Source organism: Saccopteryx leptura, chromosome 1 (assembly GCF_036850995.1).
Source record: "Saccopteryx leptura isolate mSacLep1 chromosome 1, mSacLep1_pri_phased_curated, whole genome shotgun sequence".
Taxonomy (NCBI): Eukaryota; Metazoa; Chordata; class Mammalia; order Chiroptera; family Emballonuridae; genus Saccopteryx; species Saccopteryx leptura.
In genome coordinates, this window is record NC_089503.1 from 342821424 (window position 1) to 342847490 (window position 26067).

The following is a 26067-nucleotide window of genomic DNA, read 5'->3' on the forward strand; positions in this document are numbered from 1 at the left end:
TTTTAGTGAGAGAGAAAGAGACAGGAAGAAAGACAGATGAGAAACATAGACTCGTAGTTGTGGCACTTTTTAGTTCATTGATTGCTTCTCATAAATGCCTTGACTGGGGAGCTCCAGCCTAGCCACTGACCCCTTGCTCAAGCCAGCTACTTTGGGCTCAAGCCAGTGACCATGGGGTCATGTCTGTGTTCCCACAGTCAGGTTGGTGCCCAATCTCAAGCCGATGAGCTTGTTCTTAAGCTGGTGACCCCATGTTCAAGCTGGTGAGCATGTGCTGAAGCCAGATGAACCCGTGCTTAAGCTGGCGATGTTGGGGTTTTTTAAATCTGGGACTTCAGCATCCCAGGTCTATGCTTTATCCACTACGCCACCACTAGTCAGGCATAAATGTTAGAGGTTTTAATGTTGAAGATCTTAAATTCTGGTAGTGGTTAATATAGCAGAAGCCAGAAATTGTAGAATGACATTCTGATTTTGAATATAAAATTGAACAAAATATATTCTTTCTGGTTTCATAACATGCTTTTTCTTTCAAATTCTAACTTTGATAAATTTGTATAGAATGTGAGTTTTACTTTTAGACTTTTCAGGTATTGGCAGTATAGCTCAATGAGAGAATGACTTTCCATTGCTTATGTTAGGCACATGTATTTCTAAACTTGTCAGCTGGCTTAAGGATATGTCTAAATGGAGCTTGCTGTTCAGTTTATAACTATTTTCCAAAGGAACTTGACCTTCTGGAAAATAATTCTATATCCTAAGATATAATTCTTTTTGGAAAATAATTCTTTTATTTTGAGTTAGAAATGTTTATGGATGGCATAAATATAAATGCAAATAATTTTTTAAAATAAGAAAAAGGGATTGTTAAATAAATATACTGCACATTAGTTGCATTGAAAAATAGCACAGTGTAGCCAAGGGATTATATATGTAAGTACATGCTATTTGAAACTTCTGCTGGTTTCCAGTTGTTGTGTTCTGCTGATGCAATTCAACCATTTCAGTTTCTCTAGTAAGAATATGTGAATATGTAAATGTGTTTGTCAGAAAGCATGGAGGGTATTGGGAAGGAGGCAGATAAAGAAGGAAGTAAGAAAGAGAAAAACCTGAAAAACAGATACATTATTTGAAGCCATATAATGATATTAAAGGTATATTAGACAAAATTAGGGGTATGAAAAGGACATACTGTCTACATCACATTCCTGATGTATAGGTAATGTTTTTTAAAAAAATACTTTTACCTTAAGACATTTCCATTATTTTTGTTAATAACATATGTCACTATTTGGTAATCTTTATGCCTCGTATTGCAGTCTGCTCAGTTCTTGCTATATGGTATTTTATGATATTGGAAAACAATGGTTACTACTTTTTATAGGTGAAGACTTAAGATTTGCATTTGCCTTTGCTTAGTCTCTTTTGGTTAACACATGCTTAAATCCTTGTTCCTTTTTCTATATGTCTGTTTTTAGACATAGTTTTAAAGTAAAATATGTATATTTCTAATTTTTATTTCAGAAAACTTTAATGTGTACAAAGTAGGGAGAATAGTATGAATCCCCATGTATCCATCATCTAGCTTAGGCAATTAGTAACTAATACTTTTTTTTGTAAAGTAAAGGCTATTTTATTCAGAAAAATTTAATAATATTCTCTTGTTTTCCCATAGGTGGTGCTTTGTAAATTTCACTCAGTGTTTCTGTCTCAGAAAGGGCAGGTCTATACCTGTGGTCATGGTCCTGGAGGACGTTTAGGCCATGGAGATGAACAGACATGCTTGGTAATTGAAATGTTTAGGGTAACTTTAGTAAAATTTGATAATTTGGGAGCTTCAGTTAACTAAAAATTTTTTTTAACTAACTATAAGTTGAGAATAGTATACCATTGATAATAGATTTTAAAAAATCAATTATTTTTCTGGTATATCATGTTCAAATTAAGGATCTAGAGATCATATAAAATGTTGAAGCATCAAGGAAAACTTATTTTTCTTATAGCAAATATTGGAAAGGGATTACTGGTATATCTACTATAGATAAAAGGGTGCTTTAAAAAGGAGAGGTAGCTATGATAATAGCTTTCATTTTTTTCAGGTTTATTATATTCTAGGCATTGTTCATAAAGCATTAATAGCTCACTGAGGTTTTAGGCATTATCATCCTCATTTTCTACACAATGACAATAATAATAATAGCAATCATCTATTAATTATGTACTCTGTGCCAGAGACTGTTGTGTTTTACACTTACCAACTCATCTACTCCTAACACCAATTATCACCTAAAATACTATTATTATTTTGTGTTCAGTGAAGAAATTAAACTACTTAGAGGTTAAGAGATTTTTTTTTTTTGTATTTTTCTGAAGCTGGTAACGGGGAGAGACAGTCAGACAGACTCCCGCATGTGCCCGACCGGGATCCACCCGGCACGCCCACCAGGGGCGACACTCTGCCCACCAGGGGGTGATGCTCTGCCCCTCTGGGGCGTCGCTCTGCCGCGACCAGAGCCACTCTAGCGCCTGGGGCAGAGGCCAAGGAGCCATCCCCAGCGCCCGGGCCATCTTTGCTCCAATGGAGCCTTGGCTGAGGGAGGGGAAGAGAGAGACAGAGAGGAAGGGGGGGGGGTGGAGAAGCAAATGGGCGCTTCTCCTATGTGCCCTGGCCGGGAATCGAACCCGGGTCCCCCGCATGCCAGGCCGACGCTCTACTGCTGAGCCAACCGGCCAGGGCCAGGTTAAGAGATTTGATTGAGATCAAATAACTAGTAAATGTCTCATTGATAGGCATTGTTTCCTGTATTTTTCTTTCTTTTTATCCCCCCCCCTTTTTTTTTTTTTTTTTTTTTTTACAAGTGAGTGGAGGGGAGATAGAGAGACAGATTCCTGCATGCACCCTGCCCAGGATCCACCTGTCAACCCCTGTCTGGGACTGATGCTCTGCTCATGTGGGGCCATGCTCACAACTGATCTATTTTTAGTGCCTGAGGGGGAGGGTCCACAGAGCCCTTTTCAGTGCCCCAGCTGATTGCACTTGAACCCGTCAAGCCATAGTTGCGAGAGGGGAAGAAAGAGAGAAAGGAGGAGGGGGAGCGGTGGAAAAGCAGATGGTCACGTCTCTGTGCCCTGACTGGGAATTGAACCTGGGACATCCACATGCTGGGCCGAAGCTCTACCCCTGAGCCAGCCAGCCACGGCCTTATTTATTTATTCAATATGCCAATGATTTCATCAAGCAAAGAGCTTTCTTTATTCTTACCAAACAAATTTGCGCTTGATGTATAGGCTCAAAAATCATTTGTTGAATCAAATTATTGAAATGTCTTATTGGGGTTTTGTATTTTACTAATAAACCATTGTCCTGTTAAACTCATCTGCTCCTTGCTGAATGTAGAATTTGCCACAATAGAGCCATATACCAATCATGTCATTTTAGGCATAGTATCATCAAATTTCACTTGTATTTCTATATAAATCAGGGTTAGTCAACCTTTTTATACCTACCGCCCACTTTTGTATCTCTGTTAGTAGTAAAATTTTCTAACTGCCCACCGGTTCCACAGTAATGGTGATTTATAAATTAGAAAAGTAACGTTATTTTATTAAATTTATAAAGCAGAGTTATAGCAAGTTAAAGCATATAATAATAATTACTTACAAGTACTTTATGTTGGATTTTCACTAAGTTTGGCAGAATAAATCTTTATAAAAGAACTTACTATAGTTAAACCTATCTTTTTATTTATACTTTGGTTGCTCCACTACTGCCCACCATGAAAGCTGGAACGCCCTCTAGTGGGCGGTAGGGACCAGGTTGACTACCACTGATATAAATGATTAATATACAAAAGTTAATTTTATTTTGTAGGTTCCTAGGCTTGTGGAAGGGCTGAGTGGCCATAATTGTTCCCAAGTGGCAGCCGCTGAGGATCATACTATTGTATTAACTGAAGATGGATGTGTTTATACATTTGGTCTCAATATTTTTCATCAATTAGGAATTATTCCTCCACCTTCCAGTTGTAATGTACCCAGACAGGTAAACTTCTGTTTTATAAACAATAAGGTGATTATTTGCTATAAAACCTATATTGACAAAAATATGGAAGGTACTGACAGTGCAACTTACTTGATATTCAGTGTTATATATTTTTCACAGGAGTAATTCATGAAGTTCAAATTAGCATTTGTATGGAGTAAGAAAGAAAGCACTTGGGAAATTAGGGACCAAACTGCCTTAGATTAACTTCTCAGCATTCAGAAGCTGAGAGGGGGACCCAGTTATTTGGGATTTAAGGCCCTCCTTAAGAAAAAAAAACACTGAGTTTATAAATACAAAATGGGCTATGTAAGTGAGGTACCCAGAAGCCTAAGCTTATTGGCTTCATAGTAAATCTGTCTGCACAGAAATCACACCTGGCAAGTTGATGTGAAATGATATAGGTTCAAAAGCCACTGCTCTGTGTTCTACTTTCCCCCTCCCGTTTGTGGAACTACCACCAAAAGGGTATCCTTTCCCCACTTCAGGGACCTAGTGCACAGAACTGGCACTGGTGCTCCAAATCAGTGTTACTAGAATCATCACCCGTAATAAATGTGTTTTCAGCTCATAAAATTTTTTATTTCACATATTAAATTTCTTCACTGAATTGAGTCGTCTGGATTTAACATTATTATTAGATACATTTTTTTTATTAATAAGTTTCTAAATCCAACAATTTTCCACTTGGGATGACTAATGAATCAATAGGATTTACCTCAATAATTGGAGATAATCTCCAATCTGTGGTATTCTTTAGAAGATTCATTTTCTCCAACTGTGGGATTGATTGATCTTTAATTATTTTGTAGACTTCTTTAGGAATGGTAGATTATTATTCCCATTTTTGTTCTCATTATGTGGCTACCTCGGAGTTCTGGGTTGATAGGGACATATCTAGTATTCTCAAGTGAGAATATTCACTGTTTTGTTCCCTACGAGCCATTGGCCATGTCTCGAGACATTTTTAGTTGTCACAACTGGGACAGAGGTGGGGGTGGTGCTACTGGCATTTAGCAGGTAGAGTCTAGGGATGCTGCTACATCTCAGACAAGACAGTTCCCCACAGCAAAGCATCATCTGGCCCCAAATGCTGTTGATGCCACTGTTGAGACCCTGGTTATGTAAAATTGAAAAGCACCGTATTTCCTAATAAGAATGAGAATGCCTGTTTTGCATGTTGCTTTTTATATGTTAACACTGCTGACATAAAATGGTTACATCAAAATGTCTTGTGTTCTGTGAAGAGTTGGAGTCTCAGTGCTGACATTTGTTAATGACAGTTGCCATTAGCACTGGAAGGGACACTAGTAGCAAATATGCCATATATTTGCTATTCTGTTCTATTGTATCTTTGCAAAATTGTACTAGTTCATAGATGTATAGTAAACTGTAGTCTTATTTATCTTTTGGAATAGGTGCAGGCAAAATATCTGAAAGGAAGAACAATCACTGGAGTAGCAGCAGGCAGGTTTCACACAGTGCTGTGGACTAAAGAAGCTGTTTACACTATGGGACTAAATGGTGGACAACTGGGTGAGAAATCTTTGATGACACTATCTGGGAAATAAATTGGATTCTTAAATGGATATTTTCTGATTTGTTTATTTGTGTAACTTTAGGTTATTTACTAGATCCTAATGGAGAAAAGTGTGTAACTGTGCCTCGTCAAGTCTCTGCCCTTTACCACAAGGACATCACTCTGTCTCTGGTTGCTGCAAGTGATGGAGCCACAGTCTGTGTTACCACAAGGGGAGATATTTACTTACTTACAGACTATCAATGCAAGAAGATGGCTTCTAAGTACGTGTATTCCTGTGCAAGAAACATAACTTTAATAGTTCAACTCTTCTAGCAAATACAAGTACCAGCTTTATGCTCTGCTCTGAAATTGAAATGCCAAATGGAGAAAATGGAATGGGGGGAAATCAGGAGTTTTTGTCTTTGATGATCTTAGTGTTTTGGCAAGTACCCAGTGAATATATTTAAAAGTTCTTTGTAAGTTGTACAGTAATATTTTTGAATTATGGTAATATATGGTTAAATACGACATAAATTTTCTTATGTTTCTTGTATACAGAGCTAGATTAAATATAATTTTTGGTTTGTGCCACAGTCGTTGGTTTGTGTATAGTCTTTTTTTATATTGTGCACTTATTTTAAAAAAAGTTAATCATATATTAAGGACCAGTCCAAGTGTTTTTACTTATTTTTTAATCTTTGTATAGCCTATGGTTTTCTGAAAGCATGTTATATAGTAGCAGTTATTAAACTAGAAGTTGGTTGGCTAATCGAAAAGCCAGTTAAAGTAGATAATCATAAAATGAAGATTTAAGTATGGCTGGCTCAACCAGTTGGAGTTTCCTGCATAAGTCATTTTGTAGTCTGTCAACCTATAATTTTATTTTGAATACTAGAAGGAACAAGTGCTTAAAAACAATTGTGAAGTTAGTGCAGAATCCTATATTTTTCATACATTTCCAATCTTTTACAGCTGATTAATCTATATCTGATTTAACAGCTTTTATTTTTCACTACTCATATTTATTGTGTCATTCCAAAGTATTTAACTTTTATAGAAAACATTTATTTTCAGACTAATATCTTACTGGTTTATATAATTCTTTATATTATATAATTATACAAATAAATACAAGTAGAGAAATAGATCTTTGATTCTGGAAGAGTATAGCTTAATTAGTGAAAGCTATAATGTGCCGGAATTCTTGAGGAGTAGCCATCTAACTTTTTAAAAGCAATCAGGAATTGAAACTAAAATACAACGAAATGTGCTTTTGCTAATGTAAATGAAATGATAACTTCATAAATTGATACTATCTCTGAAATTAGCTTATGGGCAGAAAATGTCATTGTTTACAACTGTATAACAATTGGAAGGTTATCTGTTGTAGGCCATATTTCAGTTGCAGAAACATGAAAATGTCAATATGTTTCTTAGAACTGACTAGGTGTTTGGTATGAGGTGATTTGTGGAATACTAGGTTTTGTTTTTAGTTAACATTTATAAAACTAGCCCTGATAACATTAAATTACATAAATATGTCATATCAAAATTTTCACTAAGAAAATTCTTTTGTTGCAGATTGTTACAACATAGTAATTTTGAAATAAAAAATATTGTCAGTGCAGGCAAAATAAAGAGGGAAGATAATCATTGGAGTAGCAGAGTCACATTTCACACAATAGACAAATCACATGTGCAGATAAAAAGAAATATGTGATTAATGGATGAGTTATTAAATTAACAGTATTGATGGTATTTGCAGGGTTGTTCATATTTGAAACTAAGGCTTCCTATTTTGTTTTGAGGTTTAAATTTTTATTTTGTTAAAATGCAAATACACTTAGCTTTTAGCCTTATTATTTATTTATATATATATTTATTTATTTTTAAAGTTTTTATTTATTTTAGCGAGGGGATAGAGAGACTGAGAGAGAAAGGGGGAAGGAGCAGGAAGCAACAACTCCCATTTGTACCTTGACCGGGCAAGGCCAGGGTTTCAAACCAGAGACCTCAGGGTTCCAGGTTGATGCTTTATCCACTGCGCCACTACAGGTCAGGTTACCAGTTATTTAAACTAGAATGAATGCATGTATTCATCTGCAGGGCTTTAGTTTAATGTGTTTATCTGAAGTGGGATAGAGGCTTTTATTTAGGAGGAAAGGTTTGCATAGAGAGAAACAGCCATTGTGTAGGGGAAACTTACAGAAAAGGAGGGACCAAGGATACTAAAGGCTGAATTGTCTTACTTTACCTTCCACAACAATTGACCTAGGTTATTATTTGAATAGTAATTATTTTAAAATTGAATATATTTAAGAGAACATATTAATCTATAATTTTTTATTATTTTTTACTCAGACAGCTAAACTTAAAAAAAGTTCTTGTATCTGGGGGGCATATGGAATGCAAGGTTGATTCTGAACATTTGAAAGAGAATGATGCTGAAAAAATTTGTATTCTTGCAATGGATGGAGCTGGAAGAGTGAGTATATATTTATGCAAAAATGTAGTAATCTTACTGTCAGTTGATAGCTGTAGGGGAGCTGATAATCTGTGAATGTATTTCTGTAATAGTGATGACTCTTACTTTGTTTCTCAACTTATTTTGACATCCAGTTCTAATTAGCATGGAGTCAGTATTTCAAAGAAAGTATGATGACATTTAACAAATGTTGCATAGTTCTGCTTTGTTAAACTGTAAAATATTATTTACTGTGCTTAAAATGGAAATAAGGAAGGGACTTTGATGGGTTGTTTTATGTGTACACAGGTTTTTAAATTATACTGATTTGCATGGATATGAGCTGTTATATAATCATTCTTTAAAAAAAAAGCTATGCAAGCAATATTCAAAATTTGATACATTGGAAAAATTTCCCCAGATTTAGTTTTAAGCAAATGTACACATAATATGTATATGCAGATTATAACTCATATAAATGATAATACATTTTTAGATCACTATATAAAGAATCTTATCTCTTTTCATTTAAGTAAATACTATAGTTTTAATTTCAGTTCCCTGTGCAAACATATCATATCTCTTTTATTAAAATTGTAGAAATAAATATATATATCATACATTAGTACTCTGAAAAAATTTTACACTGTGACTAGAAAAACATTGCTTTCTGCTTATAAAATCGTACAATACGAATGTTTTACTAATATTTATAAGATGCTGTAAATTTTATTTTAGAAATTAAAGAATTAAAATTATACAGCTTCACTTACTAGTATACTATAGTATAAATAAATATACTATAGTTGGTCATTTTAATAGAGGGAACTATGCTTAAGAATTCGATCTCTAATTTGTACTAATGGAAGACAGTAGAGGAATGAGATTACATAAAACCTTGAGTATAAAAAACTTATGTTTGACTTTGGGTGTATTTTATTTATATTACTATGGATCTAGCTTATACTTCTGGATAATTACTTTGTATAAAATCTGAGTCTTGGTATAAAAACCAAGCTGTGAAGGAATAATTTACTCAGTATAGTCTTTTTTGTGTGTCTATAACTTTTTTTTTTTTTTTCTTTCATTTTTCTGAAGCTGGAAACAGGGAGAGACAGTCAGACAGACTCCCGCATGCGCCCGACCGGGATCCACCCGGCACGCCCACCAGGGGCGACGCTCTGCCCACCAGGGGGTGATGCTCTGCCCATCCTGGGCGTTGCCATGTTGCGACCAGAGCCACTCTAGCGCCTGAGGCAGAGGCCACAGAGCCATCTCCAGCGCCCGGGCCATCCCCGCTCCAATGGAGCCCCGGCCGCGGGAGGGGAAGAGAGAGACAGAGAGGAAAGCGCGGCGGAGGGGTGGAGAAGCAAATGGGCGCTTCTCCTGTGTGCCCTGGCTGGGAATCGAACCCGGGTCCTCCGCACGCTAGGCCGACGCTCTACCGCTGAGCCAATCGGCCAGGGCGTGTCTATAACTTTTGAATGAGTTTGGCAGATACTATTTTGTGCTTTTCTTAGTTACGAGAGTACATTTCAAAATCAGGTTTAATTTTTTAAATAAAATCTTATTTGGAATGCCAGTTATGAAGCAGATACAAGGGTTGGTGCCTGGATAAAGCTGGATTGGGAAGCCAAGCACCCCATCTCATTATTTTCAGCACCCTTCAGCAGCAGGCCCTATGCCATTTCTCAGGAACACTATGGTTTACAGAACCACTGGAAAGCCATTGAATTCTATGATGACTTTCTGTCACTAAAATTTTGCTTTAATTATGTAAATCAGTTATATATACAGAGAATCAAGCTTGGATTTTTATAGGATTTTCATTCTTGTATATGTACTACAGCAAGCCCGACATCTAAGTTTTTCCTTAAAATTTTTATTTTTCTTTAGTAATGTAGATCTATATATGCCCAAAATAGGCAATGCTGAAAATTACTTCTTAAGAGGAATGTCTTTGAAGCATTTTTAATGCTTCTTGTTTGAGTGATGTGTTTTTTCTGACAGTTATTTTATTTTATTATTTTTAGTGAGAGAGAGACAGACAACAGTAAGAGAGAGAGATGAGAAGCATCAACTCATAGTTGCATCATGATTGCTTTCTCTTATGTGTTTTGACCAGGGGTGGGGGCTCCAGCCGAGCCAGTGACCCCTTGCTCAAGCCAGCGACCTTGGGATTCAAGCCAGCCACCAAGGGGTCATGTCTCAAGCTGGTGACCTTGGGGTTTTTATTTGTTTGTTTGTGGGTTTTTTTGTATTTTTCTGAAGCTGGAAACGGGGAGGCAGTCAGACAGACTCCCACATGTGCCTGACTGGGATCCACCCGGATGCTCTGCCCATCCGGGGCGTCGCTCTGTTGCGACCAGAGCCACTCTAGCACCTGAGGCAGAGGCCATGGGGCCATCCCCAGTGCCCGGGCCATCTTTGCTCCAGTGGAGCCTCGGCTGCGGGAGGGAAAGAGAGAGACAGAGAGGAAGGAGAGGGGGAGGGGTGGAAAAGCAGATGGGTGCTTCTCCTGTGTGCCCTGGCCAGGAATTGAACCCGGGACTTCCGCACGCCAGGCCGACGCTCTACCACTGAGCCAACCTGCCAGGGCCGACCTTGTGGTTTTGAACCTGGGTCTTCAGTGCCCCAGTCCGACACGATCTACTTTGCCACCACCTGGTCAGGCCTGACAGTTCTTTAAAACTGGCTTGTTCCTGAACGCTGGCTTAGTGGAAAAAGCGTCAGCCCAGAGTATGGATGTTCCAAGTTCAATTCCCAGGCAGGGCACACAGGAGAGGCGATTATCTGCTTCTCTTGCCCTCCCCTCTCCCTCTTCTGTCCCTCTTTCCCTGCCACAGCCAGTGGCTCAATTGGTTTGAGCGTCAGCCCTGGATGCTGAGGATAGTTTGATTGGTCCTAGTATCGGCCTCAGAGGTAAAAATAATCTCCGTTGATTCAAGCCTCTGCCCAGACAGGGGTGCTGGGTGAATCCAGGTCTGGGCACATGTGAGAGTCTGTCTTACTATCTCCCCTCCTCTCAATTAAAAATAAATTAAATAGAAAATAAAACTGCCTTGACTCTTACAGTACCTTTTTTTTTCTGCAGATGAACATTGAAACATTAATTAGAGCTTTTATTTTAGAAATACTATCTCTTGATTTCAGTTTTTGGTTGATCAAATGCTATATTGCTTTATATTTCAATGTAATTTGGTTTATTTTAGGTATTTTGCTGGAGATCAGTCAGCAGTTCTCTGAAGCAGTGTCGATGGGCTTATCCACGCCAAGTCTTCATTTCTGATATTGCTTTAAACAGGAGTGAAATTCTAGTTGTCACACAGGATGGAGAGGGATTTAGAGGGAAATGGTTTGAAGAAAAAAGAAAGAGTTCTGAAAAGAAAGGTCAGTTCATACATGAGAATGGCACATAAAAATTCCTTTCACTTAACCTTTAATTTAACAGTATTTGTTATTCGATTTATTAAGTGTTATTAGGTTTTACCCTTATGTCTGTTTTGGTTTACAAATGTGCAGGTAAACATAGGGAATTTGATCTGCTTAAATCAGGAGTTTCCATCTTTTTATCTGTCTCAGCATACCCATCATTAACAGTGGCTCACTATTGCTAATTGCTAGCCTTTACTTTAGGAGTAGGAAGTGTATAGTTAAATAAAAAATGAAAACAACTCCCCAGATGGATGTGAACCATCTTCTAAGCCCTCCTTTTTCTTTCTCCCCAAATTGAGAATTTAGTAGCTTATACTGTATTTTTGTTTTCTTTAGTTTTTACATACTTGTATATATAAAATTAAAGTATTTTAAAATTTTAGAGGAGAAGAGGGATGAGAAACATCAACTCATTGTTGCTTCACTTTAGTTTCCCATTGATTGCTTCCCTTTGATGGGGGAAGGGAGGGTGGGGAGGGTCAAGCTGAGCCAGGACTCCTTGCTCAAGCCAGTGACCTTAGGCTTTAAGCCAGGAACCTTTGGGCTCAAGCCAGTGACGCCATGCTCAAGCTGGCAAGTCTGTGTTCAAGTTGGCAACCTTGGGGATTTGAACCGAGGACCTCAGCATCTTGGTCAGTGCTCTACTGACTGTGACACCACCGGTCAGGCTAAAATTAAAGTTTTAAAACATTTATTTCATGACTTTGAGAAAAATCATGGGAAGAATAAAGTTTTTATGTTCATTGAGAATTTTAAAAAGTGCAAGTTTTTTAAGCAGTTGCTGAGTAATTAAAGACAATTTTATTTATTCCTTGATGAATATAAAGGATAGCTTTAAGGTGCTACCAGTGGCATATCAGGACAACATTCTAACCAGCTGAGCTACCCGGCCAGGGCAGTGACTTTTTTCTTTCATCCATAATTAATCTGTTTGTTTTTGTCTCCCGGAAAAACTAGAATTACTTACCTCTGTTCATCACATTGCTCTCATCCTAGCACAAGTCACATAGACTACTAAAAAATATAATTTTTTTTATTTCCATTTGTTTCTTTTGATCTATTCTTAAGTGGTTACCAGAATGAGCTTTTAAGATTTGATATTAATATTCCTATGTTTAAAAACTCTTTTGTGGTTTCCTCATGGCCTGGGAGGCCCCTATGCTGACTCTTGCCTGTGTCTCTGAACTCATCTGGAGTTTTCTCCCTCTCACTTACCACTCTCCAGTCACTTTTGACCTCCAGGGTTTCGATCTTGTCCAGTTGTAATTAGCTCCACAGCCTTTCCCAGTTTTTCACATCTCAGTTAATTTATAATTCATCAGAGATGTTTTTCACTGATTCTTCAATCTAAACTGAGTTACCTTGTTTTACTTTTAATATTTCCTTTGTATTTTCATCATGTAACTTACTTTTACTTGCATTTATCTTTGTGATTAGTTTTTTAAATGCTAGTCTCTCATCAGGCTATAAGATGACAAGGACCATGTCCTACTGTATCCTTAGCATATTTAACTTATTTTCTGGCATATAGTAGTCATCTGTTGAATGAACAAATTAATTACTGTATGCTAAAAATATATAAACATTTATAATTATCCAGAAAATTATAAACATATTGTTCAAAATTATAAAGCCACGAAGGAATGATATTTGGATACTTATTTAATTTCTTTAGTTTCTTTATAGGTTAGTCAAATCTGTAAACATTTAAGATATACTTACTGTATAACAGATATAGGGTTAGGTTTTAATAATACAAAAATATATAAGATGCCCCTGTTCTGAGACACTCATAAATTTGTACGGGCATAGACGTGTATATAGTTACATTTCATGGAGATAAATATTAATATGCACATAATAAGTTTTTTGACAGTACAGAGGGTCCTTGGGTTACAACACAGTTCTCTGCTCCTAGTACAGTGATGTAACCCAAATTTTGGTGTAAGTCGAAACACATTCTACCCTAAGTCACTTACCTATCCTAACACAGTTGTAAAATCATAATCTAGATCTAGAACATAGAAGCACAACTAAAACACAGAGAAAGGAAAAGGACATAAATGTACTGTACGCTGCACTGTATATTTTTCCATCACATGCAACCAAACTAGTGCGCCCGTGTAGTCTGTAAGTACGATGCTAACATCATAAGCTGAAACACATCTCAGTTGTTTTAAGTTTTTATGAGTGTCATAAACTTAAAACTTCATATGTCGAGACTGTTGTAACCCAAGAACCCCCGTATAGACATTGGAGTAATTGAGTGTTGGGGAAAGATTAGTAAATCCCTGAGACTATAATAGAGTGAATTTGAGAGGGTAATCGGAATACAGAGTTGACTCATAAATGTTGGAAGTCCTTAGCATTGTGTCTTAATCATATTTAGTGATCTGAAACCAAACTCATACATCCACATCTGCTTTTTAATGTTTCAATTTTAGTAGTTATCTTTCACACCCCATATTCCCTTACCATTTACATCGTTAGTCTCCAAGTTTTGCCACTTTTGCCTCTAATATTTCTGAAATCTTTCCATTTCTCTATAGTTTCATTGCCACATTGAACCTGTATTTAATCTATATTGTTTATTCTTTTTCTGGACTTGTAATTTTCTAAATAAAGTAATTTTCTAAATAATCTTTTTTCTTTGGTTTTATTTACTTTAAACATTCTCCACACTGTAGGCAAAATCTTTTTTTTGTATGTAAATTTCATATTTTCATAGCCTTGATATGACTTGTAATGATATTATCATTTAATATCTGTCTTTTCTGCTAGAAGTGCACTCAAGATGATAGGGACATACTTATCTTGTTCACTAGGGATGAACGGATGATCACTGTACTATAGTAGCATAGTCTGGTCGCTCAGATGTTTGCTGAATAAATAATTGGATGAAAGGGGGAGTTTCATCCAAGAAAGCAGTCAGTTTTGAAGATGATAAGTGTGTGTGTGTGTGTGTGTGTATATATATATATATTATGCTTTATTCTTATTGATGTTACAGAGAGGAGAGAGGGGTGGAAACAAGAAGTATCAACTCATAGCTGCTTCACTTTAGGTGTTCACTGATTGCTTGTATGTGCCTTGACTGAGCAAGCTCAGGCTTTCAAGCCAATGACATTGGCATTACAGTCAAAACTCCACTGTGCCACCACAGTCCAGGCAGTAAGTTTATTTTTAATGCAAGCTGAGGAATTTTAGAAGCCAGTTTAACAAGATGTGCTCTTTAGAAAGATAACTTAGATTGCAGTCTGGAGGGTTTTTGTTGAAAGGGATAAATTAATGGATAATTGGGAATTGATCCACCAAAATTTCATGTATAATACAACCAATATGAAGGGTACAACTGTGTTAAAGAGAAAGAGGATGTCGTTTTACAAAAGGACTTAATATGTATGAAAGATATTTCCATATTCTTAGTTGTTTTTCTATTCTGTTTACTCCTAAATCATTTAAATAGTTTTAATAGAGCCTTGATTAATGGGAGTTTATTTCTTTTTTTTTTAGCAGAGATTTTATCAAACCTTCATAATTCCTCATCAGATGTGTCTTATGTCTCTGATATAAATAGTGTCTATGAACGAATTCGACTTGAGAAACTTACTTTTGCCCACAGAGCTGTTAGTGTCAGCACAGATCCAAGTGGAAGTAACTTTGCAATACTGCAGTCAGATCCAAGAACAAGGTATACTTGTATCTATTATATTTCATTTTTATAAGGAACAATCATTGAGTTTTCTTGTGTTTTTCATAGCTCCTGGACCAAATTTGATTTAAAAGCTGTTGCCATGTCTTGTAGAGACTTTAGACATACAATCATGTTACCAGGGTAACTCAGAGTTGGAATATGTTATACTGGAAATTATGTGTTTCTTTTAGTTTGTAAACTAATATTTATTGAAGATATATGTGTGTCTGTATCTGTGTGTGTACTTGTTTATATAAAGACACAAAATTTATCTCTTCAGTACTTTATGATATACTGTATCTTCTCAGATTCTGAGAAATATAAATATTTGTTATATATTTGCAACAATTTCTGACCCCTGAATATGATGAGAATGGATAAATGGTAGTGTAGAGTCATCTGTAGGATAGTGTGGATTTCTGTACAAATCTTCTGAGTCACATTAGTAGAGAGATGACGGGTTAAGATAAATAATAAGGATACTATTGAAAAGGAAAGAAGTACTTGAAATAAGATGACCATCTGTCCTGGTGTACCCAGGGTCTGTCCGATGTTTAGCACTGAAAGTCACTGAAACCTCTCTGTTCCAGGCAAACCAGGAGGGTTTGTCCCCCATACCTGGAAAGGTGAAATGTAGATTGGGGAAGTGTGATTTCATTCTTACAGCACTGAAAGAGAGGCTTACCGACCAGTTGTAGGTCTATGTGTATTTATCTTTATTTCCTTGAGTTTCTGACCTATTCTGGGATCTGGGACCTGAAATATTTACTCAGTTCTTTATATATTTATTTTTCTTCACTTGTAAAATAAAGACATAAAAGAGGAGATGGTTGAGAACTGTACTCCTTTTTTAATGCTTTTAGTTATCATTTTTACCATATAAAAAATTCCTGTGAAATAGTCATTTGATATTTATATTCTAGTGTTTCTTTATAGAAAAAGAACACTGTTTTCAAAAGAAAACTTAATTCTTACCATTTTAGTTTAGGAGAAAAAACAGAAAAAAAGGAATAGAAAAATTTAAAGGGTGATAACAGTATCTAAGACAATGCACTATTCTTATATTTTAGGAAATGCCAAATTTAAAAATTTCTAAGTTTAGTAAATAGAAAAAAGAAATTGCACATTAAAAGGAGAATTAGCTGGGAATGATTTGTACAAACTTTTTCTTGAAAATAAAGGTGATTTTTGTTTTATTTCTAGCCTTTATGAAATTCCAACTGTGTCTTCATCATCCTTTCTTGAAGAGTTTGGGAAACTGTTGAGGGAAACAGATGAAATGGACAGCATTCATGATGTGACTTTTCAAGTTGGCAACAGAATCTTCCCTGCTCATAAATATATTTTGGCATTGCATTCTGATTTTTTCCAGAAATTGTTCCTTTCAGATAGTACTTCTTTAGACTTTACAGATGTTTACCGGAAAGATGAAGATTCTGCAGGATGCCCTCTCTTTGTAGTAGAGAAGGTTCATCCTGACTTGTTTGAGTACCTTTTACAATTTGTATACACAGATACTTGTGACTTCTTAACTCATGGCTTCAAACCAAGAATAAATGTAAACCGAAAACCAGAAGAATATCAGGGCACTCCGAATTCTCTTTTGAATAAAATGAACTCTGATGAAGATAATCAGAAGTCAGCATTTGAAGTTTATAAAAGTAATCAAGCTTATACAATTAATGAAAAGCAGAAAAGCAAACCCAAATCTTCCAAAAGAGTAAAAAATGTTGGGGAACATGATCCTATAAGAATGTTGCAAAATGTTGCAAAGAAATTTGGTTTCAGTGATTTGAGTAGTAGGTATGGCTCCTTAATATCCATTCTTGAATCTTATGCCCTCTTAAAAACTTTTTTTCCTTTCCTATGTTGCTCTTTCTCCTGCCCTACTCCTACTCCCCCTTTTTTATTTTTGGCAGGGAGGTACATGGGTTTTTTTTCCCTTCATTCTCTGCTAAAGCTACCTCTGTGGGTCTCCCTGGATTAAAACATTGGAGTGTAGAGAGGTTGTTATTGGACTTGAACTCTCTCTGGTGTCTGTGTAACATCTGGTTAGGCAGGATGATTGCTGGAAAGAGTACTGTTTCTGGAGTTTAAAGACCCTGTACATGTCTCTTAACTTGACTATGACTGGGGCAAATTTCTTAGTGTTTTTGAACTTCAGTATCTTACTATACAAAATGGGAGGGATAATATTGACCTCATATTGTTAATATAGTTTTGTTACATAACACTTGTGAAGTGGCTAACACAGTATTTGTCAGATTTTTTGGAATTCTCGATTTTTAAGATATGTTGCCTATGGCTGTTTAACCTTAGTTGTGGGGTGGGAGAAGGGAGGAGTATATATTTCCTATTTAAAAACAATGAAGGGTTTTGTGCCATTGCTTTGAATTTTTTTTTTTGGCAATAATGATATTTAATATACAGTGTGTCCGTAAAGTCATGGTACACTTTTGACCGGTCACAGGAAAGCAACAAAAGACGATAGAAATGTGAAATCTGCACCAAATAAAAGGAAAACTCTCCCAGTTTCATACCTATTCAGTGCAGTTTGATGTGGGCTCATGCACAGATTTTTTAGGGCTCCTTATGTAGCTATCCCATATAGCCTCTACAGACTCGTCACTGACTGATGGCCTACCAGAATGGGGTTTCTCCACCAAACTGCCGGTTTCCTTCAACTGCTTATCCCACCGAGTAATGTTATTCATATGTGGTAGTGCTTCATTATAAACTCGCTGATATTCACATTGCACTTTGGTCATGGATTCGAATTTAGCGAGCCACAGAACATACTGAACTTTCCTCTGTACCGTCCACATCTTGATTGGCATGGCCGTGGGCTGCTCCGCTGTATACATGGTGTTACGTTATCATCTGTGCATGCGCACATGCTGCCACATCATCCTATAGAAACTGGGAGGGTTTTCCTTTTATTTGGTGCAGATTTCACATTTCTATCGTCTTTTGTTTCTTTCCTGTGACCGGTCAAAAGTGCACCATGACTTTATGGACACACTGTATTTTGAATTCTAAGTAAAATTGAGGGAGAATGTATGCTTATCACAGAGTAGGAGTTCCTTGAGATTTTTTTAGGTGATATAAATTATATAATTATGTTCACATGTAAACTAATTTGTTGGATTTTTGTTGGTTGGTTTGTTTTTGGTAGGGGAATGTATATACCTGTCATCAATTTTTATCTATTATTGATAGGTTGGATGGAGTCAGATTTGAAAATGAAAAAATTAATGTTATTTCCAAGGAAACTGGTAATAAACCAAAGCTAAATCAGAAACAAAGGTAAGTTAGGAAATGAAGGTAAACTTTTTATCTCCATGTTTGGGACCTAAGTGTAGAAATAGAACTAACTCTTCTTACATATGAAACCAAATATATAGATAAATATACTTACCTTTACTAGTATTCTTTATTTTTGGAAATGTTGGAGAGTTGTTGAGGTAAATGGATAACATATTAACTGTTTAATAGACATTAGTGCAATTTATTTTTCTGATTTCTTTCTAATTAGAAAAGAAATTTTAAATATTTTTTTCTTGCCTGAATTTTGTATTTTTTTGCCCAATAGAAAATGATGTTAACCTCAAAATGAAACTGATTATGCCTTTTCATCATAATGATTCCTTTGTAAATCCTTTTTGTAATAAATGTACTATATTAAATACATTTATTATTAAATATTTTGGTATTTGGTATTTATACTTTGTAGGTAAAAAGTTTTAGAGAAAAAGAAACTGGAGATATCTGGATTATGTTTAGCACAGAATGGGTTGTACATGTAAGTGCATTAAAGATTTTTGACTATGATGTCACTTATTATATTACACTGCTCACAAAAATTAGGGTATATTTCAAAATGAATATGAAACGATAAAAATCCCCTAATTTTTGTGAGTGGTATATTAACCCATGGCCTGTAATGAAAAAGAATTAGAAGAAAGACTCTTTTGAATATTTATCTGAATTTAGTTCCCTTTTCAAATATAATCTTTATTGTATGGCCCTTATTATCCACCTTAAAGTGGAAAGAGATGCAGTACTTGACTTGTCTATATCCTCAAGTTGTTTATTCTCTGCTGCCTTTAATGAATAGAGTCAAAAGCTAAATCAATTCCTATAGTGAATTTTCTTATTTGCTAAACATGTAAAGAAATTGCTCTTGCTTTAATTAAACATTTTTCTTGTAGTTCATTTCTGTGTGATGTGATCATGAAATCAGTGGATGGAAAGGAATTTCCATGTCATAAATGTGTTCTTTGTGCTAGACTTGGTAGGTACATTTTTTCTTAGTAGCTGACTGACTTGTTTTAGTATTGTTTCACTATTCTTACTGAATTGAATTTTTTTTTTTTTCAGAATATTTTCATAGTATGCTGAGCAGCTCATGGATCGAAGTAAGATTTAAATATAAACCACCTAGGCTGGAAACAGCACTCCTTTAGATTTTGGGGAGATTATATATTAAAGAAAGTAAAAAATGAGAACCTGATACTTTAACTCAGCTTTTCTTTTATATTTAGGCTGAAGCTTGCTGGAAAATAGCAGCAATTAGAAATGAAAATTATTGCAAAAAAAACTATTTAAATCAAAATTTCTCCATTATTTGTAAATTTGGAATATAGTGCTTTTTTCTCATTTTCTTAATTTTTTTTATGTTATAAGGCAACTTAAAATTAGATGTATCTCATTTTAACTTTGTATTTTATAAATGATAGATTCTTTTACATTTGGTGTGATTCTACTTCAAAATTTTTGGACTAATCTCAATCAGAATGTAATAGTATTTCTTAGTTTAAAATTAATTGTTTTATCTTATTTTATTTTATTTTACTTAGGCTTCCAGTTGTGCAGCTCTGGAAATGCCAATACATTCTGACATACTGAAAGTTATTTTGGACTACCTCTATACTGATGAAGCTACGGTGATAAAAGGTATTAATAAGGGTTAGGGAATTTTAGATATTTAAGATAAAATTGAATAATGGTAATATCAACATGAATCTTAATTTCTACTCTTAATTGAAATAAGTCATTAACAGAGGCTTAATTCAGGATTAGCAATAGAGATGATTACTAACAGTAAAGGAATTGAAGAAGAAGTTTTCATTATCCTTGTGAAAATAAACTCTATAAGAATTATATTTAATGGTGGAGATTAGATTTAAAGTTTCATACACAGCTACTTCTATGATTGAGATGAGGAACTGACAACTCTGTAAGTATACTTTTGACCATAGTCTACAAAAGTTCTTTATTGCCTGTTTTCCCCTTGTGATAATGTGTCTAAAGTGCAGGTATGTCTTCAAGTTCCTGATTTTAATTTCTTGGACTTATATACCCAAAAGTAAGATTGCTGTATTATATGGTATTTCTATTTTTAATTTTTTGAGGAGCCTTCATATTGTTTTCCATAGTGGCTACACAACAAATTTAATGCCAGCAGTACACAAGCAATTCTTCCATATTCTCATCAACACTTTTGTTTATTGATAATAACCATTCTAGCTAGTGTAAAGTTGACATGTCATTGTGGTTTTGATTTGCGTTTCCCTAATGATTACATGCTAGTGACATTGAGCACCAATTTATATACCTGTCAGCCTGTGCCCTAAGGTCACTGGCTTGAAGCCCAAGGTAGCTGGCTTGAACAAGGGGTCACCAGCTCAGCTGGAGCCTCCCAGTTAAGGCACGTATGAGAAAGTAATCAATGAAGAAATTGCTACAACTACGGGTTGATGCTTCTCATCTCTCTCCCTTCCTATCTCTCTCTCATTTAAAAATAAAAAACAAAAACTAGAAAAAGAACAAATTAAGCCTGAAGTTAGAAAAAAGGTAGCAACAAGATCACAGCAGAAATCAATGAACTAGATCAGTGGTAGTCAACCTGGTCCCTACTGCCTACTGGTGGGCGTTCCAGCTTTCATGGTGGGCAGTAGGGGAGCAACCAAAGTATAAATAAAAAGATAGATTTAACTATAGTGAGTTGTTTTATAAAGATTTATTCTGCCAAACAGCGAAAATCCTACATAAAGTACTTGGTAAGTAATTATTATTATATGCTTTAACTTGCTGTAACTCTGCTTTATAAATTTTATAAAGTAAAGTTACTCCCCTACTTTATAAATCATCATTATTGTGGAACCGGTGGGTGGTTAGAAAATTTTACTACTAACAGAGATACAAAAGTGGGTGGTAGATATAAAAAGGTTGACTACCCCTGAACTAGATACTATAATAAATAAATAAAAAGAATCAACAAAACTAAGACTTGGTTGTTGGAAAAGATAAGCAAAATTAACAAACCTTAAGTAGGCTACATAAAAAAGAGGACTAAAATTATGAATAAGTGAAAAATTACAACTGATGATCACAGAAATACACAGGATCATAAAAAACCTATTGCTTGACCTGTGGTGGCACAGTGGATAGAGCATCGACCTGGAACACTGAGGTCACCAGTTCGAAACTCCAGGCTTGCCAGGTCAAGGTACATATGAGAAGTAATCAATGAACAACTAAAGTGAAGCAACGACAATCTTAATTTCTCCCTCTCTGTCTAAAAAAAAAAAAAAAATTTTTGCCTGACCAGGCAGTGGCGCAGTAGATAGAGCGTCAGACTGGGATGCAGAGAACCCAGGTTCAAAATCCTGAGGTTGCCAGCTTGAGTGCAGGCTCATCTGGTATGAGCAAGACTTACCAGCTTGAGTCCAAGGTGTCTGGCTTGAGCAAGAGGACACTTTCTGCTGTAGCCCCTTGGTCAAGGCACATATGAGAAAGCAATCAGTGAACAACTAAGGTGCCACAATGAAGAATTGATGCTTCTCATCTCCCTCCCTTCCTGTCTGTCTCCATCTGTCCCTCTCTCTGTCTCTGTCACACAAAAATAATAATAAAAGCCCTGGCCGGTTGGCTCAGTGGTAGAGCGACGGCCTGGCGTGCAGGGGTCCCGGGTTTGATTCCCGGCCAGGGCACACAGGGGAAGCGCCCATCTGCTTCTCCACCCCTCCCCCTCTCCTTCCTCTCTGTCTCTCTCTTCCCCTCCCTCAGCCGAGGCTCCATTGGAGCAAAGATGGCCCGGGCGCTGGGGATAGCTCCTTGGCCTCTGCCCCAGGCGCTAGTGTGGCTCTGGTCGTGACAGAGCGATGCCCCGGAGGGGCAGAGCATCGCCCCCTGGTGGGCAGAGTGTCACATGGATCCTGGTCGGGCACATGCGGGAGTCTGTCTGACTGTCTCTCCCCGTTTCTAGCTTCAGAAAAATACAAAAAAAAATAATAATAATAACAATAAAATAAAATCTTTAACAACAAAAGAAACTACTATGAACAATTATACATTAATAAATTGAACAATCTACAACAAATGGATACATTCCTATAACATACCATGCCTGGATCATAAAGAAACAAAATCTGAACAGACCAATAACAAAGAAGACTGAATCTTCTTACTAGATGAAGGACTAGATGGCTTCACAAAGTTGTCCAAATAATTGAAAACTTAGGAACACTTCCAAACTCATTTTATGAAGCCAGCATTATCCTGGTATCAAAAGCTGACATGGACACTACAAGAAAGCTACAGAATAACCCTGCTGAACATACAAGCAAAAATTCTCAATAAAATACTAGTAATCCAAATTCAACAACATTTAGAAGTGTTATACACCATGATCAAGTGGGATTTATGTTTGAATGCAAAGATGGTTCAACACATGCAAATCAGTAAATATACACCACATTAAATGAAACATAAAAGTCCTATGATCATCTCAATAGATGCAGAAAGTACATATGACAAAATTCAACATCCATTCATGATCGAAACTCACAACAGAATTAAGTATAGAAGGACTGTACTTCAACATAATAAAAACAAGCCAGAGCTAACATACTACCCCAACAGTAAAAATATGAAAGCTGATCACTCTAAAATCAGGAAGACATATTCACTGTAGTACTAGAAGTCCTTACCAGAGCAATTAGGCAAGAAAAATGAAATCCAACTGAGAGGAAAAAGTTGAATTATCTCTGTTTGCAGATGACAAGATCTTATATATAGAAACCCTAAAGATTCCACCAAAAAGCTATTAGAAGTAATAAATTCAGTCAAGTTGAAGGACACAAAGCCAATAACAACAACAACAACAAAAAGTTGCTTTTCTATGCCCAGTGAATATCCCCAAAATTAAGGGAAACAATTCCATTTACAATTACATCAATACAAAATAGGAAAAAAATTAACAAAGGCAAATAATCTATATGTTGGAAACTAAAATACTGAGAAAGGATACTGAAAAAGACACAAAGAAATGAAAAGATATACTATGTTCATAGACTGGAAGAATATTGTTAAATGCTCATTCTTCCCAAAGCAATCTACAGATTCAATAAAATCCTATCAAAATTCAAATGGTACTTTAAACAGAAATAAAAGAAAAAGCAATTCTAAAATTCATATGGAACCACAAAACACCCTGAATACCCAAAGCAATCATGAGAAAAAAACTAAAATTGGAGGAATGACACTTCCTGATTTTAAACCCTATTAGAGAGATAAAATAATCAAAACAGAGTTACAGTAATCAAAACAGTTATGTATTAATATAAATACAGACCCATAACAATTGCTGATGATTGTTTTTAATAAATGGCTTGTGGAAGAGGCTATTCACATTGGGCAAGTTAGAGTAGGTCAGTAAGTTAAAGACAAGCCCTACTAATGGGTGCGGTTTCCAGGGAACTGCTGTGCAGGTCAAGTAATGAATGCTCTTTTAATAATGTTGCTCCACAACTTCTGTCTCCTCCAGTGACTATAGTTCATTTCTACTGTGATTGCATGGTTGTTGGTTTTCAAAACAACTCTGGAGGAGAAGAGGAGAATCTAAATAGGAAAACCTGCAATGTTTCAGTGCTTAGTATCTTACAAACAGCTAGATTTCTTGAGTCAGCACTCCCCAGATTATTACAGGTCTTTGGCTAATTTTTAGAATTCTGAAGAAGTTGATTTTGATGAATTTTTTTTTTTAGTAGTCTCATTACTTTGGTATAGAAGAGGAATATTGGAAGTAGTCTTTAGTCTGCCATTCCCAATGACTTCATCTCTTCTTCATTATTTAAGTTTTTGGGTTTTTTTTTTACTTCAATTTTTCTTCTTAACCATTTATCCCTCTTTCTTCCTTTGGTATTTTTTTTTCTGTTTGTTATTCTGGCAGTATCTTAAGGGAAATTGCTTAAGGCCATTAGTATGCTGCACTAATAAGGTTATTTTAAATTAAGGAATTCATGTAGTTAAAAAAATAAGGTTTGGATGACCAATTTTGTTTTAACTAAGGAAGCCTAAGAGCCTTATTTCCCCCTCATATATACACATATATGTATATTTATTTATATGTATATATTAACATATAACTATTAAATGTGATAATGAGATTTGACTTTCCCCTTTGTTTATTAATTTAACAACATGCACAGATTTTAAGTAAGTCAGGCATTGTAGTAGCTCTCTCCACTAAAATGATCAAGTCAGGTTGATCAATTTATTGTGACCTCTAGGGCATTTTGGTACGTTTCTAACTTTCTCCTGAAAGGAAATATTTTTATATTATTAGTATTCATCATAGTTGTTATTCCAACATTTAGAAAATAATTATAATTTTCTTTTACTGTCTTAACTACTTGAACTTGTTTTCCTAGGTGTAATGTTTAGGAAGTAATAAAAAACGATGCTTGTTCTTTTTTTTTTTAGAATCTCAAAATTTAGATTTTATTTGTAGTATTCTTGTGGTGGCTGATCAGCTTCTCATAACTCGATTGAAAGAGATTTGTGAAGTAGCATTAACTGAAAAACGTAAGTATTTTTTAATTAGGATATTAGGATGTTTTTTGTTTTTTGTATTTTTCTGAAGCTGGAAACGGGGAGGCAGTCAGACAGACTCCTGCATGCGCCCGACTGGGATCCACCCGGCACGCCCACCAGGGGGCGATGCTCTGCCCATCTGGGGCGTCGTTCTGTTGCGACCAAAGCCACTCTAGCGCCTGGGGTAGAGGCCATGGAGCCATCCCCAGCGCCCGGGCCATCTTTTGCTCCAGTGGAGCCTCGGCTGCGGGAGGGGAAGAGAGAGACAGAGAGGAAGGAGAGGGGGAGGGGTGGAGAAGCAGATAGGCGCCTCTCCTGTGTGCCCTGGCCGGGAATCGAACGTGGGACTTCTGCACACCAGGCCGACACTCTATCACTGAGCCAACCGGCCAGGGCCAGGATGTTTTAAGATTGGTCAGGATTACTGTATTTTACTGACACTTGATGCCATTTATGGTAAAATGCACCAGGATTATTATGTATCATGAAAAATGTCAAAACTTTTAAATGATTTCATGTCATCATTTGTAAGCACATTCTTATTTCAGAGATGTTAATATGTGAAAATACGTACATCTTAGAGTTAAAATATTATTTTTATTTATTTATTTTTTCAATGTTATTTTTTTTAAATGTCACTAAACTTTAAATAATAAAAATGGTGTGAACTTTATTTTGGAATTTCAAGAGCAAACTTGGAAGCAGAAATTTTTTACTCTTGCCCTGGTCTTGACTGTAAGTCTATGGTTAGCTACTTGTTTTCTACTATTTGCTAAATGTTTGCTACTGTCATATTAATATATTTGATCAAAACACATCTCTTTTTTCTTAAACTTGTATTTATTTTTCTGTTCATTATTTTAGTTAATTGCATGGCTTTTCTGAACACTGAACTTTGAAAACCCAAGTTGTTTTTATTTTTTTCATTATACCTAGATTCTTTTAGTTGTCAAAACGGATTTCATCTTAACTATGTTAATTATATCTCACCTACCTTTTTATTTTCTCTGTGACCACACTAGCTGGTGTAA

The 26067-nt window shown here is 35.8% G+C and overlaps 1 protein-coding gene across 3 annotated transcripts in view; it reads left to right on the forward strand.

Annotated features, from left to right (window-relative positions):
* Positions 1-26067, forward strand: part of IBTK (inhibitor of Bruton tyrosine kinase) — an 85965-nt gene that overhangs the window by 13034 nt on the left and 46864 nt on the right. For 2 of the 3 annotated variants that reach the window (XM_066358969.1, XM_066358971.1), the window contains 13 exons: positions 1676-1786; positions 3872-4042; positions 5461-5578; positions 5665-5845; positions 7926-8049; positions 11241-11418; positions 14977-15154; positions 16361-16960; positions 18377-18463; positions 19369-19451; positions 19538-19575; positions 20017-20113; positions 24926-25027. In XM_066358969.1, coding sequence (XP_066215066.1) covers positions 1676-1786; positions 3872-4042; positions 5461-5578; positions 5665-5845; positions 7926-8049; positions 11241-11418; positions 14977-15154; positions 16361-16960; positions 18377-18463; positions 19369-19451; positions 19538-19575; positions 20017-20113; positions 24926-25027 — 2068 coding nt within the window. The remainder of the gene's footprint in view (positions 1-1675; positions 1787-3871; positions 4043-5460; positions 5579-5664; positions 5846-7925; positions 8050-11240; positions 11419-14976; positions 15155-16360; positions 16961-18376; positions 18464-19368; positions 19452-19537; positions 19576-20016; positions 20114-24925; positions 25028-26067) is intronic. The other variant, XM_066358970.1, reaches the window with a different exon arrangement.